Genomic DNA, 14,624 nt, shown 5'->3' with positions numbered 1-14,624 from the left:
ATCTTCGACCTGGGAACGAAGGTGGAACGGAATACGTCGGTGCTTCAGCGCTATCGAGTGAATGGTTTCGTCTATATGCAGTCGCCCTGGCTCTGCTTTCAGTCTGCCAATCCCTTGGAAGGTATCCACAAACCTCTCCAAAAGTGAAGTAATGTCCCCTTGGTAGACCACAAGCGCAAAATGAACAAGGTCCAATGCTTACGAGGCCGCACAACTCAACAGGGACCGTGGCCTGACATCTGTGACGAAAAACCTTGCTTTAATCGCCTTGTCTCCTCGGGATACGGGAGCCACAAACACCCCTTTTATGGGCAAGGGAGTGTCACCTGCGAGCGTGAAAATTTTGGCCCTTGACTTGTCCAGTGGAAGAGGACCTGGGATGGCCTCATAATGTTCAGTGGCCAGCACACACACCGAGGCCCCAGTGTCAATTAGCACCTGTGTAGGAACCCCTTGAATGTCCACAACGCACGTCGGTTGTCTGGCGTTTCTTGGTCCCTGTCACCAAATTTTAGATGAAGAAGACTTCTTCATCCTCCTCCTCCTCTTCTCGATGTTGAGCCTCTGGGTGTCCTGCTCCACTGCAGCAATATTGTGTTGTCTCCTAAACCCACCGCTTAGCCTGGTGGGCCCTCTGCGTGGCAACCGGGACAGCAGTTCTACACATCCTGGCATAGTGCCCTGGCGTGTTGCATCTCCCGCAGACCCTTAATTTAGCTGGACAGTCTTCTGAATGCGGTAAATCATACCCACAATATTGACAAATGGCAGAACCACCTTGCGGTGTTGTCGGTTCCTGTCTCTTCTGGCTCCACCTCGGTTTTGCCTGAGGTTGTCTCCCTATGGCAAAAGCATCCTCATGCTTGCCTGGGCGTATGGCAGCATCCATGTTGGCCCCTCTACTTTCGGCCAGTTCGTACACCCTTCCACTGTCCAATATCTGTGCTAGAGACATGCCTGGCTCCCTCAGGACCTGTCTCCGCAGTTTACCTGAGCTGCAACCTTGAATTAGTTGATGGCGGACCATTACTTCCGCGTCCGCCCATCTGCACGTGGTGGCTAGCTGTCTTAAGCGTGCACAAAATTGATCCAACGATTCATCCTCATGCTGCTTTTCTCCGCACATGACAAACCTGTCAAAGTCAATGTTGGATAAAGGAATAAAATGGTCCTTAAGTGCAGTTTTGACAGCATCGTAAGTCACCACTGGTAAAGTGAAGGATTCATAAATGCGCAATACTTCTGTCCCTGCTGAGTATAGCAGTGTCGCCACTTTGGCATCATCGTCCGTTTCCCCAGTGTCCGCAAAAAACATATCAAGTTTTTGATCCATAAAAGCCATCTCGGGCCCAGTTTTGAGGGTGGGCATGAGTATCAAATTCTTGCATGGGTTGTAAGGAGCCATGCTGCCTTCTCACCACACTAGCTGCCGCAGGAGCTTCTCTGTCGCTGTCCGTCATCTTCACAGGTCGCACAGGCACCTCAATCCGTATTAGAGGCCGCAAACCTGGCTAAATTCGGATTCGACGTACCAGAACTCTTGGGCTGAGATGCTGTGATGATATGCTGTGGCTTCCTCTCTCCCACAACCTGTTTGTACAGGCCGAAATGCAGTCCCCATGTTTGTTTTGGGAGAACTGCAGAGTGTCCAAAAATTGAGGAGATGTTCACCTCAGTATTTAGGCAGCGCACGAGCACCCTCGCGGGCCGCAACTACCGTCAATACCAAAAACAAAATGGCCGCCATCACACGCGTGAGGTTCGTAATACATGAGAAGATGAAATACCCATGGCGACACGTTTGTACGTGCCGAGCGTTTCTCTCCCCGTGTCCCGCCTCGTCGCCAATGTGATGGTGTCACCCGTGCCTCGGGCCGCCCCGTACTAGCATCCGCACGCATGCACACTCAGACAACAGTGAACACACGTCCGTTCGTTCCAAGGTCCCGGCGGCATCTGCCGCACGGACCGTCTTTATTTCAAACACGCATGCGTGGCCATAACGAGGCTCACGCATGCGCACACCCAGTTAAAGACGTAACATAAAGGACCGAGGAGGAAGGGCAGAGTCCGTGATGTGAGAAGGCTGCCAGCCCGAAGGGAGAGCTGCATAGGTGAATTGTGTACAGCATGCCTCTGTCAGCTGGAGTTAGAACAAAAACAAACGGCTACGTTATTAAGTGCTTCCCGAGTAGTAAGTAAGAGAGGGCCCTGAAATACTGGAATGAGGCCATCTGGCGCGGCAGGGCATTGAATGAAGCAGGTGTTCGTGCAGGCAGAGGGACTCCAAGGGCGTCCACAGATGTGAGGTTGGTGGGCAACGTTACTGCAGATGGGGCAAAAACGGATTGTGGGCAAAAGTGGTTCGCAGTATAAAGGACGGACCGTGGGCAAAGTGTACAGCTACAGAAGCTGGGAAGCAGTGAGTCTAAGATGTGAGCAGGGGGATCCCAATGGTACGACCGGTAGAGCAGCGGTCTGCCAACAACAAGGGCAGGATGCGAGCCACCACTCAGACAAGCGAAAGCAGAACGGCAGACGATGTCACGAGGCAACAGCTGGAGCTTTGGGATTCCCAGGTTCTGGACGGACTAAGGGGCCGCCGGAGATGAGGCCGACAGTTGCTCGACATTGTTACTCTCCTAGCGCCAACCACAAGATGAACTAAGAGGGAGATCGGGGGGACACGCGGCGAGCGCACTACTAGCTATCAACAAGGTCCTAGTTTGAGGAGGTGGCCACGAGAGCAAGGGGGAGCAGCTTTTCGGCAGGTCACCGCCCCAGGGGCCGATATACGGCAGGAAGAAAGGAGAGTTTTTGAATCTGGGTATTAAGGCGGTGGTAATAACAGCAGTCGCATGGTCCACGGTCGGCTGTGCCGCGCATACAATGTGTAGGGTGGTTCCTAAGTGTTCAGCTGGTCACACATTGCAATGTTGATTCACACGTGGTCGTTAGACGAGTGGTATGTTTTTTTTTGTCAGGTTGCGGTTGTTTGGGAGGTACCGTTAATTGCGGGCAACCCGCCAATTGAAGACAGGGGTGCTAAGGGAGGTCAAAGTGGACAGCAGTACAGGGGCTTGGTAAACAATTTGGGTAAACAGCGTTGGTTTTGTACTGTTTATTGCTCTGCTGCTTGCAGTGTGTGCCTGGGAAATGTATTGGGAATTTGAGCAGGAGTTGGCAAATGGATCAGAAAGTGTGACCGCCTAAGAGTGGCTTTAGCTTTGGGCTCGCTAAGATTGTCGTTTACACACAGTGGCGCGCAACTCCGACCGAGAGGCCATGGAAAGGAATGGGTAGCGAGAGAGGTCAAAGTGGGCAAGCAGGTAACTGGGCTTGCATATCGTCCCCCCTGGAGGAGGTAGCCCCAGGGTAAGGAAAATGAAGGGGCATGTTTGGTTTAAGAGGGACAGGTTAGGGGATGTAACCATGGGGACTGCAAACTAGTCTTTACTGCGGGTGGATGGTCCGGCTTCCTTTGCCAGATGGAGGAGGTGTGAATAGCAGAGCCTAGGTTATGCACGTGCCTGCTGAGGGTCGGCTGCTTGAAAACATTGCAGGTCCAGGCGCGGTAAGGAGGCTGGGCGTGGCTATGGGTCTTCGTGGCAAGTGGTACCCCCGGCTTGGTAGCTCAAGCTTTAATTGGGGCACGGTGGTCGTCGCCCGAGCTATGTAGTTTTGGGGAAACTGTTTATGTGCTCACTAATTTTAGTTTCTTATGTCGGATTTGCATCGTGTCGCAGGGTATTATGGGTGAGGCGCTGGCCATGAAGCATGGCCGCCGCGCCACAACTATTGACATACATTGGTGTAAGGAAGGCAGTGATGGTTCAGTGTGTTCAGTAGAATTGTTTCGGCAAATATTGTTGTGCAGCGGTGTTCCAGAAGGTAGATCCGCCCATTGCTTCAACAAGGCCTCGGAGCCATGGGGCGCCAGAGGTGGCGCGACACAAGGCCTCGGAGCCATGGGGCGCCAGAGGTGGCGCGACACAAGGCCTCGGAGCCATGGGGCGCCAGACACAAGGCCTCGGAGCCATGGGGCGCCAGAGGTGGCGCGACACAAGGCCTCGGAGCCATGGGGCGCCAGAGGTGGCGCGACACAAGGCCTCGGAGCCATGGGGCGCCAGACACAAGGCCTCGGAGCCATGGGGCGCCAGACACAAGGCCTCGGAGCCATGGGGCGCCAGAGGTGGCGCGACATAAGCACATTGCCGCCAGTATGCGGGCCAAGGTGTATTTTTCACTCACCACTCTTGTCCGCCCAATTCGCGAGTGTTGCAGGTGTGACGTACAGGCATGTTACCAGGGGCCCTAGGTTTTAGGGCTCACTTCGCCAATAATTTGAGCACATTAAATTTTATGGCCGCTTACAATGGTGAGCACGGGTAGTACACATATCTAAGGGGGGTCTCCAATTGTTAGGCGCGCACTTAAACGTTGTCACTTATAGCCAAATTGCTGCTGTGGAAACGACACGTAGCAGCACAGGTTCGATCCCCGGGTCTGCTCTTAGAAACCGCTGGGTATTAGGCACGTTATAAATTAACCTATCATATAACAATGTAAGTCGTTTTAGTTGCGACGGTGCTCCAGCTCTTAAGGCCCACCCCCTCCCTGTGATGTAATAGGGCTCAAATATAGTTGGATACCCTGGAAGGCTGCTGTAGCTGTGCAGGGAACCCGGGTTCATTGGATGGGATATACAGGATACGGGCATGGGGCGAGGGTCATGAAGGACCCAGGTCAGATGCGGAACCACCGAGGTGGAAACATAGGAGGGTAGGCCCTATGAAGCATGTTGTCCAGGTTAGGGACATGGTTGGGTGCAACAGGGCACTGCAAGGTCCTGTAGTTCTCCAGGGGGCGGAACGGAGAGGCATGTTTTTCTGCCTTCACATTGGTGATAATGAATTGGTACAGGTTGGGGATGGAACGCAGGGAGCTGGATCGGCATGCAACGGCGGATTGCACTGTGGCGCTCAGGCAGGGTAGCGGGAGCAGTGTTAGCACTTATTGGTTTAAGTCACCAGGAGCGCCTGCCTGGCAGGAATGGTTTGTCTGAGCATTTCCGAGGTATTTCTTGAGAAGACCCCACCTTCGCGTCCACATACTGACAAGCACGCGGGTTTGATGGAAGTAGTGAAGCAGCAGGCGGGGTGAATGAGTACGGGCAGTGGTGGTAAGGTTAAGTTGCCAAGCATCGCCGGGGAGGCAAGCCTCATGGCATCCTTCTTTAGTCTCTACTGCAGGAATGAATGATTTAGGTATGGGCAACAATCAGAGGCCAACTGAGGGAGGGCCTTGTGCTGGCCCGCGAGCTTCAGAGGTGGCCATGAATGCGTACAAACGCACATCTCAACTTGCCATGGTGTGCGCTGGGGTCGGTTACATTGGAACAATATAACAACATGGGTATGAAACAAAAGGGTGGAAAAGTTTCAATCGATGGGGGTTAAGTTGGGAGCGAAGGAACAGAAGTAGTGCTAATGGCATCAGGCTGTGGGGGTTAGGTAGCATCGCCGGTGCAAGTTAAGAAAAGCAGCGTTAAAATTACTGACTTTCAACTAAAGACAAACAGGATTCTGTTAACGTGGCGGCTGACCCAGGGGGTGGCGAGATTTCTGAAGGTATGAGTGGGGGTCATTTGGCGGGCGTTACAGGCTACAAGGAGAAATAAGAACGTCTCCATTTGCTACAATAAGGTGTTAAGCAATGCACTGGGTACAGGGTGGCTATTGGGATCAGGGTTCATATGAACAGATCAGCAAGGCCAACTCAGCCTTTCATCATTCTGGGGACATTGAACAAGTAACAGGGGTGATGATGCAGTAGAGGGGCAACAGTAAGACGTTACTTAGGTGCCAGATAGAAGAGCGCTGGTGGCCTGAAAGGGAAAAAGGACAAGCTCTGGGTGGCCGGGTCTGCTAACTTTTGGGACTACGGCTGGGGAGCTTTGACTTACTAAAGGGACAGAAGAGGGGAAGGAGGCCTAGGTAAAAAGGAGAATGGCCCAGCTCCTTCTGGTCATGATTGGCACTCCTCCAGCTCGGTGAAATTCCTGCAAAGGCAGGCAATCCACAAGGGATTAGAGTGGGGAGAAAGGCAAAGTTGGTCTTGAAATGCTAACAAAAAGTACACAGCTCAACTTCACCCGTCAGGAACGGCACTCTCCCAACATAGTAACTCCTGCAGGGGCTGGCAGAGCAAAGATAAGTTGGTTGGGGAGCTTTACCCTAATAAAAAATGGAGATGGACTTACTGCAGGTGAAGTATGACAAACGAGTGGACCTCACAGCTGTGCTGAACCAGGAAACGAGGGTCAGAGAACAGGCCATGGCAAGAAGGAAAGGTGGAAGGGGCAGAAGTGTTCCCCAGACCATGCACAACCTGGCAAAGGTGAAGTCCCTGGTCGAATAAGCAAGGAAGGAAGTGCCCTGACCAGCAAGGGGCAGGGAGGTGTACAGAAAATGTGCACAAAAGTACACTAAGCTCCTGGAACTCCGAAATAGTAAAGGGGGGAGACGCGGTGGGCGGTAACCCACTTTCGGTGTGGCACTGTTTTGGCGACGAGTGACAAGAGACAGACTCCGAATGAGCCATTGCACAGCCGGAAGGGTCTTCGCTCTTCTCGGACCAGCGTCTCTTGGGAGCCTAAACAGCAGGGGCGCTTGGTGGTAGCAATGAGGGCTCAGCTTGTCCCGAATAAAGGCTGCTCTCCCATCCCAGGAACACCTTCAGGGGCAGACTGGTCTCAGGCACGAGGGGTTGGGAGAGTTGGGCCTACTGTGGACTGTGTTGGGAAAAGGGGGAAGCAGGTTTTGGACACGGAGCAGTCATTGCACCTTTGAAACTATTTTCACAATTGTTTGCTGTGTTTACTATTATGTGTGAAAATAAATCTGCAGCCCTTTATGCCAAAAAGAAGACATGTCTCATTCTGCACCTCACTGGGGGGGGGGAGAGGAAAGGGGCTGAGAGAGGAATGAGCAAGTGTGATGTATGTTGGTGTAATAATGGACAAATGCCCAGGTGATCATTCCACTACTTTGTTTTGTACACTTTGACCACTGGGTATAAAGCATGTGCGCGCGCACGCACGCACACACACACACACACACAGACACCCCCCCCCCCCCCCCAGAGCGCACAGCCAGTCAGGCTTCTTTGAACATAACCCGTATTCACTGCTACAAGCCCACAGTGGGAGTGGCCTGCGAGCTGCGCGCGCCTTGCTGCACGCAGGTGTGGGCAGGACCCCCCCCCCGCCTGTAGCCACCAAAGGCCACATGAGAACCTACCATCCTACGACATGGATCCCTGCGTCGCTGCTATGCTAAAGGCTCTTTTCCCGGCTCATGACGTCATCGAAAGGAACACTGAAGACGGATTTCAAGTGAGAGGGGCAGTGTCACAGATACATGAGGTAAATGTGTGCTTTTGCTTTTGTAATTAATAACACCCTTTAGCACCTGAGTCATAGGACCGCAGGTGCTAATGGCAGTGACCCATGTCAAGGCGTGCCTCGTGACTCCACGCTGCTGGGCACTGCCCTTTCATTGGCTTCCGATTCTGCCATTGTGGACCTCCTAGGTCCAGACACCACACATTTCCTTGGTAACATTTGCCAAATCAGTGTCCTCAAGTGACGGACACTCCCGTCCCCTGCACACCTTAATCACGGATCAATAATCAGTGACCTTAATAATAATAATGCATTATTTATACAGCGCTACGAACCCTCAGGTATCTGAGCGCTGCTTGGTGGTGGTCGTTTTTCGAGCTCGGAAGGATGAAAGGCTGAGTGCGGCGCTGCTGGGATCCGAACCTGCGTGAGGAGGCTCTGCACGGATGTCACAGCGAGCTTGAGGACACTGATTTGGCATTGCTTTAGAATGTATCAAGAGCATTTGGAAAGCCATGGTGTTTGCGTACCCGGAGAGTACATTTGGCCGCCCTCACTCACCTCTTCAAACAGCTCCAGGCTGTAGGTGTTGTCGTCATCTGCAAAGTAGACGATGCCAGGCTGGCTGTTGTTCTTGTTGAAGGTCTCTCGGAGCCAGCGGAGAGCCAGGTTCCTCTGCATGGTTCCCCTGGGAATCCTGGGGTCCCGCATGTCCCCACGCAGCTTGTAGTTGCGTGGCGTCTCCACATTGAGGTGCGTGTAGTTCAAGCCTGTCTCGTGCAGCATCCTGGTCACAAGGGGCGTCCGCCTCTGGGAGTCCTCCACGAGGATCCAATGCAGGTTGGGCACATGGAGCATGGTGTTGGCAAGTCGCGTTAACTCGGCCTTCTGCACCGGGCGGCTGTAGGTGGGCGTGATGACGTGGATGGTTGGCAAGTTGTCCGTCCAAGGAGGCGGGCGTGTGTAAACGTACTCAGTCCTTACCACCTCCACAATATCTCTATCGGACTGGCAGTACTCCTTCGAGTCCAAGCCCTGACCAAGATCTCTCCGGCTGTCGCCTCCATCATCTAGCCAAAGAAAACAAGAAGAGATTAGTCTTTGAACCCAAGTTCTGCCCATCTTCCTGCCCGACCTCTTGGCTTCATGGCCTCACTCCAGTAACTAAGGAGTACGTCTAGGGATTGATGCCATGCTGGGAAGTACGAGTATGTGAAAACCAACACCCACACCATATGCAGCCACACGAGCACATGCAGGGACCTCTTCCCGAACACCCACACAATAGGTACTGCATGGGTACGAGAGGATGCCTCCCACATGCAGGATACCACAGCAGCGCTAGCAGGTTCCTCCACCCAAAGAACTCTTAGCGATGGTGCAAGCGAATGCACGAGCAAGATGTGTACTCCATGCAGAGGCGGTGATCAGTTCTGTGCCATTGCGACTGAGGCCAGGCCGCGGCACAGCGTGCTACCTTCCCACCAAGGCCACTTAATCGCGGTATAAGGTTCCCCCAAAACAAAGAGCAGGACTGAAGCAGCAGGCCCCCTCAAACAAAACCCATGGGCAGTGCCAGCTTTCTCCACACACAGAGTAGATTTCATAATGAGAGCCCCACCCCCGCCCCCTCCGCGCCCCCCACAGACCAGTTCCTGCATGGGCATAAGAGGGCGAGCTCCAGCACGCGCACGCCAAGACTTGCAGCAAAGGCAATGCACAATGTTCATACATAGAACAGGGCGCCAGGATTATGACCGGGCAGCTACTCGGAACATGGTATCTCATAGCACCAGTGTTGGTATGAACCAAGGTCCACGTTCAGTCTAGGAGTGCATAGTACCATCAAAAGGCACCACGGCCCGGGTGTCTGGGTGCCCCGCGAACCTCCCCCAGGGTTTTAGTCTAGCTGTGATTCTGCTGGACACTCACAGCCACTCAGGTTTACATCCTCCAGGTCACCCCAGAAGGGACAGCTTTTCTAAAGACTGGGTGTGAGCCAGACTCTACCCTTGCTCTAGAGCAAGAGGTCAAAGGTGGCTCTTGTTAATCATACGCACTTTTGTCAAAGAGACGCTGTGGACAAAGTGTCGCAGACGCCCTCAACAAGACAGGGGGCTGGGAACGCCCCTAAACAAGACAGAGACACTGCTATTGGAGACAGGGCTCACGACACCCCTCAGCAAGACAGAGGCACTGCTATTGGAGACAGAGGGCTCAGGACACCCCTCAGCAAGACAGAGGCACTGCTATTGGAGACAGAGGGCTCAGGACACCCCTCAACAAGACAGAGGCACTGCTATTGGAGACAGAGGCACTGCTATTGAGAGAGAGGGTTCAGGACACCCCTCAACAAGACAGAGGCACTGCTATTGGAGACAGAGGCACTGCTATTGGAGACAGAGGGCCAGGGGCGCCCCTCAACAAGACAGAGGCACTGCTATTGGAGACAGAGGGCCAGGGGTGCCCCTCAGAAAGACAGCGGCACTGCTACTGGAGACAGAGGGCTCAGGACACCCCTCAACAAGACAGAGGCACTGCTATTGGAGACAGAGGGCTCAGGACACCCCTCAACAAGACAGAGGCACTGCTATTGGAGACAGAGGCACTGCTATTGGAGACAGAGGGCCAGGGGCGCCCCTCAGCAAGACAGAGGCACTGCTATTGGAGACAGAGGGCCAGGGGTGCCCCTCAGAAAGACAGAGGCACTGCTATTGGAGACAGAGGGCCAGGGGCACCCCTCAGCAAGACAGAGGCACTGCTATTGGAGACAGAGGGCCAGGGGCGCCCCTCAGCAAGACAGAGGCACGGCTATTGGAGACAGAGGAACTGCTATTGGAGACAGAGGGCCAGGGGCGCCCCTCAGAAAGACAGAGGCACTGCTATTGGAGACAGAGGGCTCAGGACACCCCTCAGCAAGACAGAGGCACTGCTATTGGAGACAGAGGGCTAGGGGAGCCCCTCAGCAAAGACAGAGGCACGGCTATTGGAGACAGAGGCACTGCTATTGGAGACAGAGGGCCAGGGGCACCCCTCAGCAAGACAGAGGCACTGCTATTGGAGACAGAGGGCTCAGGACACCCCTCAACAAGACAGAGGCACTGCTATTGGAGACAGAGGCACTGCTATTGGAGACAGAGGGCCAGGGGCGCCCCTCAGCAAGACAGAGGCACTGCTATTGGAGACAGAGGCACTGCTATTGAAGACAGAGGGCCAGGGGCGCCCCTCAGCAAGACAGAGGCACTGCTATTGGAGACAGAGGCACTGCTATTGGAGACAGAGGGCCAGGGGCGCCCCTCAGCAAGACAGAGACACTGCTATTGGAGACAGAGGCACTGCTATTGGAGACAGAGGGCCAGGGGCGCCTCTCAGCAAGACAGAGGCACTGCTATTGGAGACAGAGGCACTGCTATTGAAGACAGAGGGCCAGGGGCGCCCCTCAGCAAGACAGAGGCACTGCTATTGGAGACAGAGGGCCAGGGGCACCCCTCAGCAAGACAGAGGCACTGCTATTGGAGACAGAGGGCTCAGGACACCCCTCAACAAGACGGAGGCACTGCTATTGGAGACAGAGGCATTGCTATTGGAGACAGAGGGCTCAGGACACCCCTCAACAAGACAGAGGCACTGCTATTGGAGACAGAGGCACTGCTATTGAAGACAGAGGGCCAGGGGCGCCCCTCAGCAAGACAGAGACACTGCTATTGGAGACAGAGGCACTGCTATTGGAGACAGAGGGCCAGGGGCGCCCCTCAGCAAGACAGAGGCACTGCTATTGGAGACAGAGGCACTGCTATTGAAGACAGAGGGCCAGGGGCGCCCCTCAGCAAGACAGAGGCACTGCTATTGGAGACAGAGGGCCAGGGGCACCCCTCAGCAAGACAGAGGCACTGCTATTGGAGACAGAGGGCTCAGGACACCCCTCAACAAGACGGAGGCACTGCTATTGGAGACAGAGGCATTGCTATTGGAGACAGAGGGCTCAGGACACCCCTCAACAAGACAGAGGCACTGCTATTGGAGACAGAGGCACTGCTTTTGGAGACAGAGGGCCAGGGGCGCCCCTCAGAAAGACAGAGGCACTGCTATTGGAGACAGAGGGCTCAGGACACCCCTCGGCAAGACAGAGGCACTGCTATTGGAGACAGAGGGCCAGGGGCACCCCTCAGCAAGACAGAGGCACAGCTATTGGAGACAGAGGCACTGCTATTGGAGACAGAGGGCCAGGGGCGCCCCTCAGAAAGACAGAGGCACTGCTATTGGAGACAGAGGGCTCAGGACACCCCTCAGCAAGACAGAGGCACTGCTATTTGAGACAGAGGGCCAGGGGCGCCCCTCAGCAAGACAGAGGCACGGCTATTGGAGACAGAGGCACTGCTATTGGAGACAGAGGGCCAGGGGCACCCCTCAGCAAGACAGAGGCACTGCTATTGGAGACGGAGGGCTCAGGACACCCCTCAACAAGACAGAGGCACTGCTATTGGAGACAGAGGCACTGCTATTGGAGACAGAGGGCTCAGGACACCCCGCAACAAGACAGAGGCACTGCTATTGGAGACAGAGACACTGCTATTGGAGACAGAGGGCCAGGGGCGCCCCTCAGCAAGACAGAGGCACTGCTATTGGAGACAGAGGCACTGCTATTGAAGACAGAGGGCCAGGGGCGCCCCTCTGCAAGACAGAGACACTGCTATTGGAGACAGAGGCACTGCTATTGGAGACAGAGGGCCAGGGGTGCCCCTCAGCAAGACAGAGGCACTGCTATTGGAGACAGAGGCACTGCTATTGAAGACAGAGGGCCAGGGGCGCCCCTCAGCAAGACAGAGGCACTGCTATTGGAGACAGAGGCACTGCTATTGAAGACAGAGGGCCAGGGGCGCCCCTCAGCAAGACAGAGGCACTGCTATTGGAGACAGAGGGCTCAGGACACCCCTCAACAAGACGGAGGCACTGCTATTGGAGACAGAGGCATTGCTATTGGAGACAGAGGGCTCAGGACACCCCTCAACAAGACAGTGGCACTGCTATTGGAGACAGAGGCACTGCTATTGGAGACAGAGGGCCAGGGGCGCTCCTCAGAAAGACAGAGGCACTGCTATTGGAGACAGAGGGCTCAGGACACCCCTCGGCAAGACAGAGGCACTGCTATTGGAGACAGAGGGCCAGGGGCACCCCTCAGCAAGACAGAGGCACAGCTATTGGAGACAGAGGCACTGCTATTGGAGACAGAGGGCCAGGGGCGCCCCTCAGAAAGACAGAGGCACTGCTATTGGAGACAGAGGGCTCAGGACACCCCTCAGCAAGACAGAGGCACTGCTATTTGAGACAGAGGGCCAGGGGCGCCCCTCAGCAAGACAGAGGCACGGCTATTGGAGACAGAGGCACTGCTATTGGAGACAGAGGGCCAGGGGCGCCCCTCAGCAAGACAGAGGAATGGCTATAGGAGACAGAGGCACTGCTATTGGAGACAGAGGGCCAGGGGCGCCCCTCAGAAAGACAGAGGCACTGCCATTGGAGACAGAGGGCTCAGGACACCCCTCAGCAAGACAGAGGCACTGCTATTTGAGACAGAGGGCCAGGGGCGCCCCTCAGCAAGACAGAGGCACGGCTATTGGAGACAGAGGCACTGCTATTGGAGACAGAGGGCCAGGGGCGCCTCTCAGAAAGACAGAGGCACTGCTATTGGAGACAGAGGGCTCAGGACACCCCTCAGCAAGACAGAGGCACTGCTATTTGAGACAGAGGGCCAGGGGCGCCCCTCAGAAAGACAGAGGCACTGCTATTGGAGACAGAGGGCTCAGGACACCCCTCAGCAAGACAGAAGCAGTGCTATTGGACACAGAGGCACTGCTATTGGAGACAGAGGGCCAGGGGCGCCCTCAGCAAGACAGAGGCACTGCTATTGGAGACAGAGGGCTCAGGACACCCCTCAACAGGACAGAGGCACTGATATTGGAGACAGAGGGCTCAGGACACCCCTCAGCAAGACAGAGGCGCTGCTATTGGAGAAAGAGGCGCTGCTATTGGAGACAGGGGGCCCGGGGCGCCCCTCAGCAAGACAGAGGCACTGCTATTGGAGAAAGAGACACTGCTATTGGAGACAGAGGGCCCAGGACACCCCTCAGCAAGACAGAGGCACTGATATTGGAGATAGAGGGCCAGATGTGCCCCTCAGCAAAACAGAGGCGCTGCTATTGGAGACAGAGGGCTCAGGACACCCCTCAACAAGACAGAGGCACTGCTATTGGAGACAGAGGCGATGCTATTGGAGACAGAGGCACTGCTATTGGAGACAGAGGGCCAGGGGTGCCCCTCAGAAAGATAGAGGCACTGCTATTGGAGACAGAGGGCTCAGGACACCCCTCAGCAAGACAGAGGCACTGCTATTGGAGACAGAGGGCCAGGGGCGCCCCTCGGCAAGACAGAGGCACGGCTATTGGAGACAGAGGCACTGCTATTGGAGACAGAGGGCTCAGGACACCCCTCAGCAAGACAGAGGCACTGCTATTGGAGACAGAGGGCCAGGGGCGCCCCTCAGCAAGACAGAGGCATGGCTATTGGAGACAGAGGCACTGCTATTGGAGACAGAGGGCCAGGGGCGCCCCTCAGCAAGACAGAGGCACAGCTATTGGAGACAGAGACACTGCTATTGGAGACAGAGGGCTCAGGACACCCCTCAGCAAGACAGAGGCACTGCTATTGGAGACAGAGGGCCAGGGGCGCCCCTCAGCAAGACAGAGGAACGGCTATTGGAGACAGAGGCACGGCTATTGGAGACAGAGGGCCAGGGGCGCCCCTCAGAAAGACATAGGCACTGCTATTGGAGACAGAGGGCTCAGGACACCCCTCAGCAAGACAGAAGCACTGCTATTGGAGACAGAGGGCCAGATGCGCTCTTCAGAAAGACATAGGCAGTGCTATTGGAGACAGAGGGCTCAGGACACCCCTCAGCAAGACAGAGGCACTGCTATTGGAGAAAGAGGCACTGCTATTGAAGACAGAGGGCCCGGGGCGCCCCTCAGCAAGACAGAGGCGCTGCTATTGGAGAAAGAGGCACTGCTATTGGAGACAGAGGGCTCAGGACACCCCTCAGCTAGACAGAAGAACTGCTATTGGACAGAGGGCCAGATTTGCCCCTCAGCAAAACAGAGGCGCTGCTATTGGAGACAGAGGGCCCAGGACACCCCTCAGCAAGACAGAGGCACTGATATTGGAGACA

General features: G+C 55.1%; 1 protein-coding gene across 3 annotated transcripts in view; it reads right to left on the bottom strand.

Annotated features, from left to right (window-relative positions):
• Positions 1–14,624, bottom strand: part of B3GAT1 (beta-1,3-glucuronyltransferase 1) — a 404,607-nt gene that overhangs the window by 123,261 nt on the left and 266,722 nt on the right. For all 3 annotated transcript variants that reach the window (XM_069614106.1, XM_069614105.1, XM_069614107.1), the window contains one exon: positions 7,967–8,475. In XM_069614106.1, coding sequence (XP_069470207.1) covers positions 7,967–8,475 — 509 coding nt within the window. The remainder of the gene's footprint in view (positions 1–7,966; positions 8,476–14,624) is intronic.

Source organism: Ambystoma mexicanum, chromosome 9 (assembly GCF_040938575.1).
Source record: "Ambystoma mexicanum isolate Mex_15411 chromosome 9, UKY_AmexF1_1, whole genome shotgun sequence".
Lineage (NCBI taxonomy): Eukaryota > Metazoa > Chordata > Amphibia > Caudata > Ambystomatidae > Ambystoma > Ambystoma mexicanum.
This window is presented reverse-complemented; position numbering and strand designations above follow the sequence as displayed.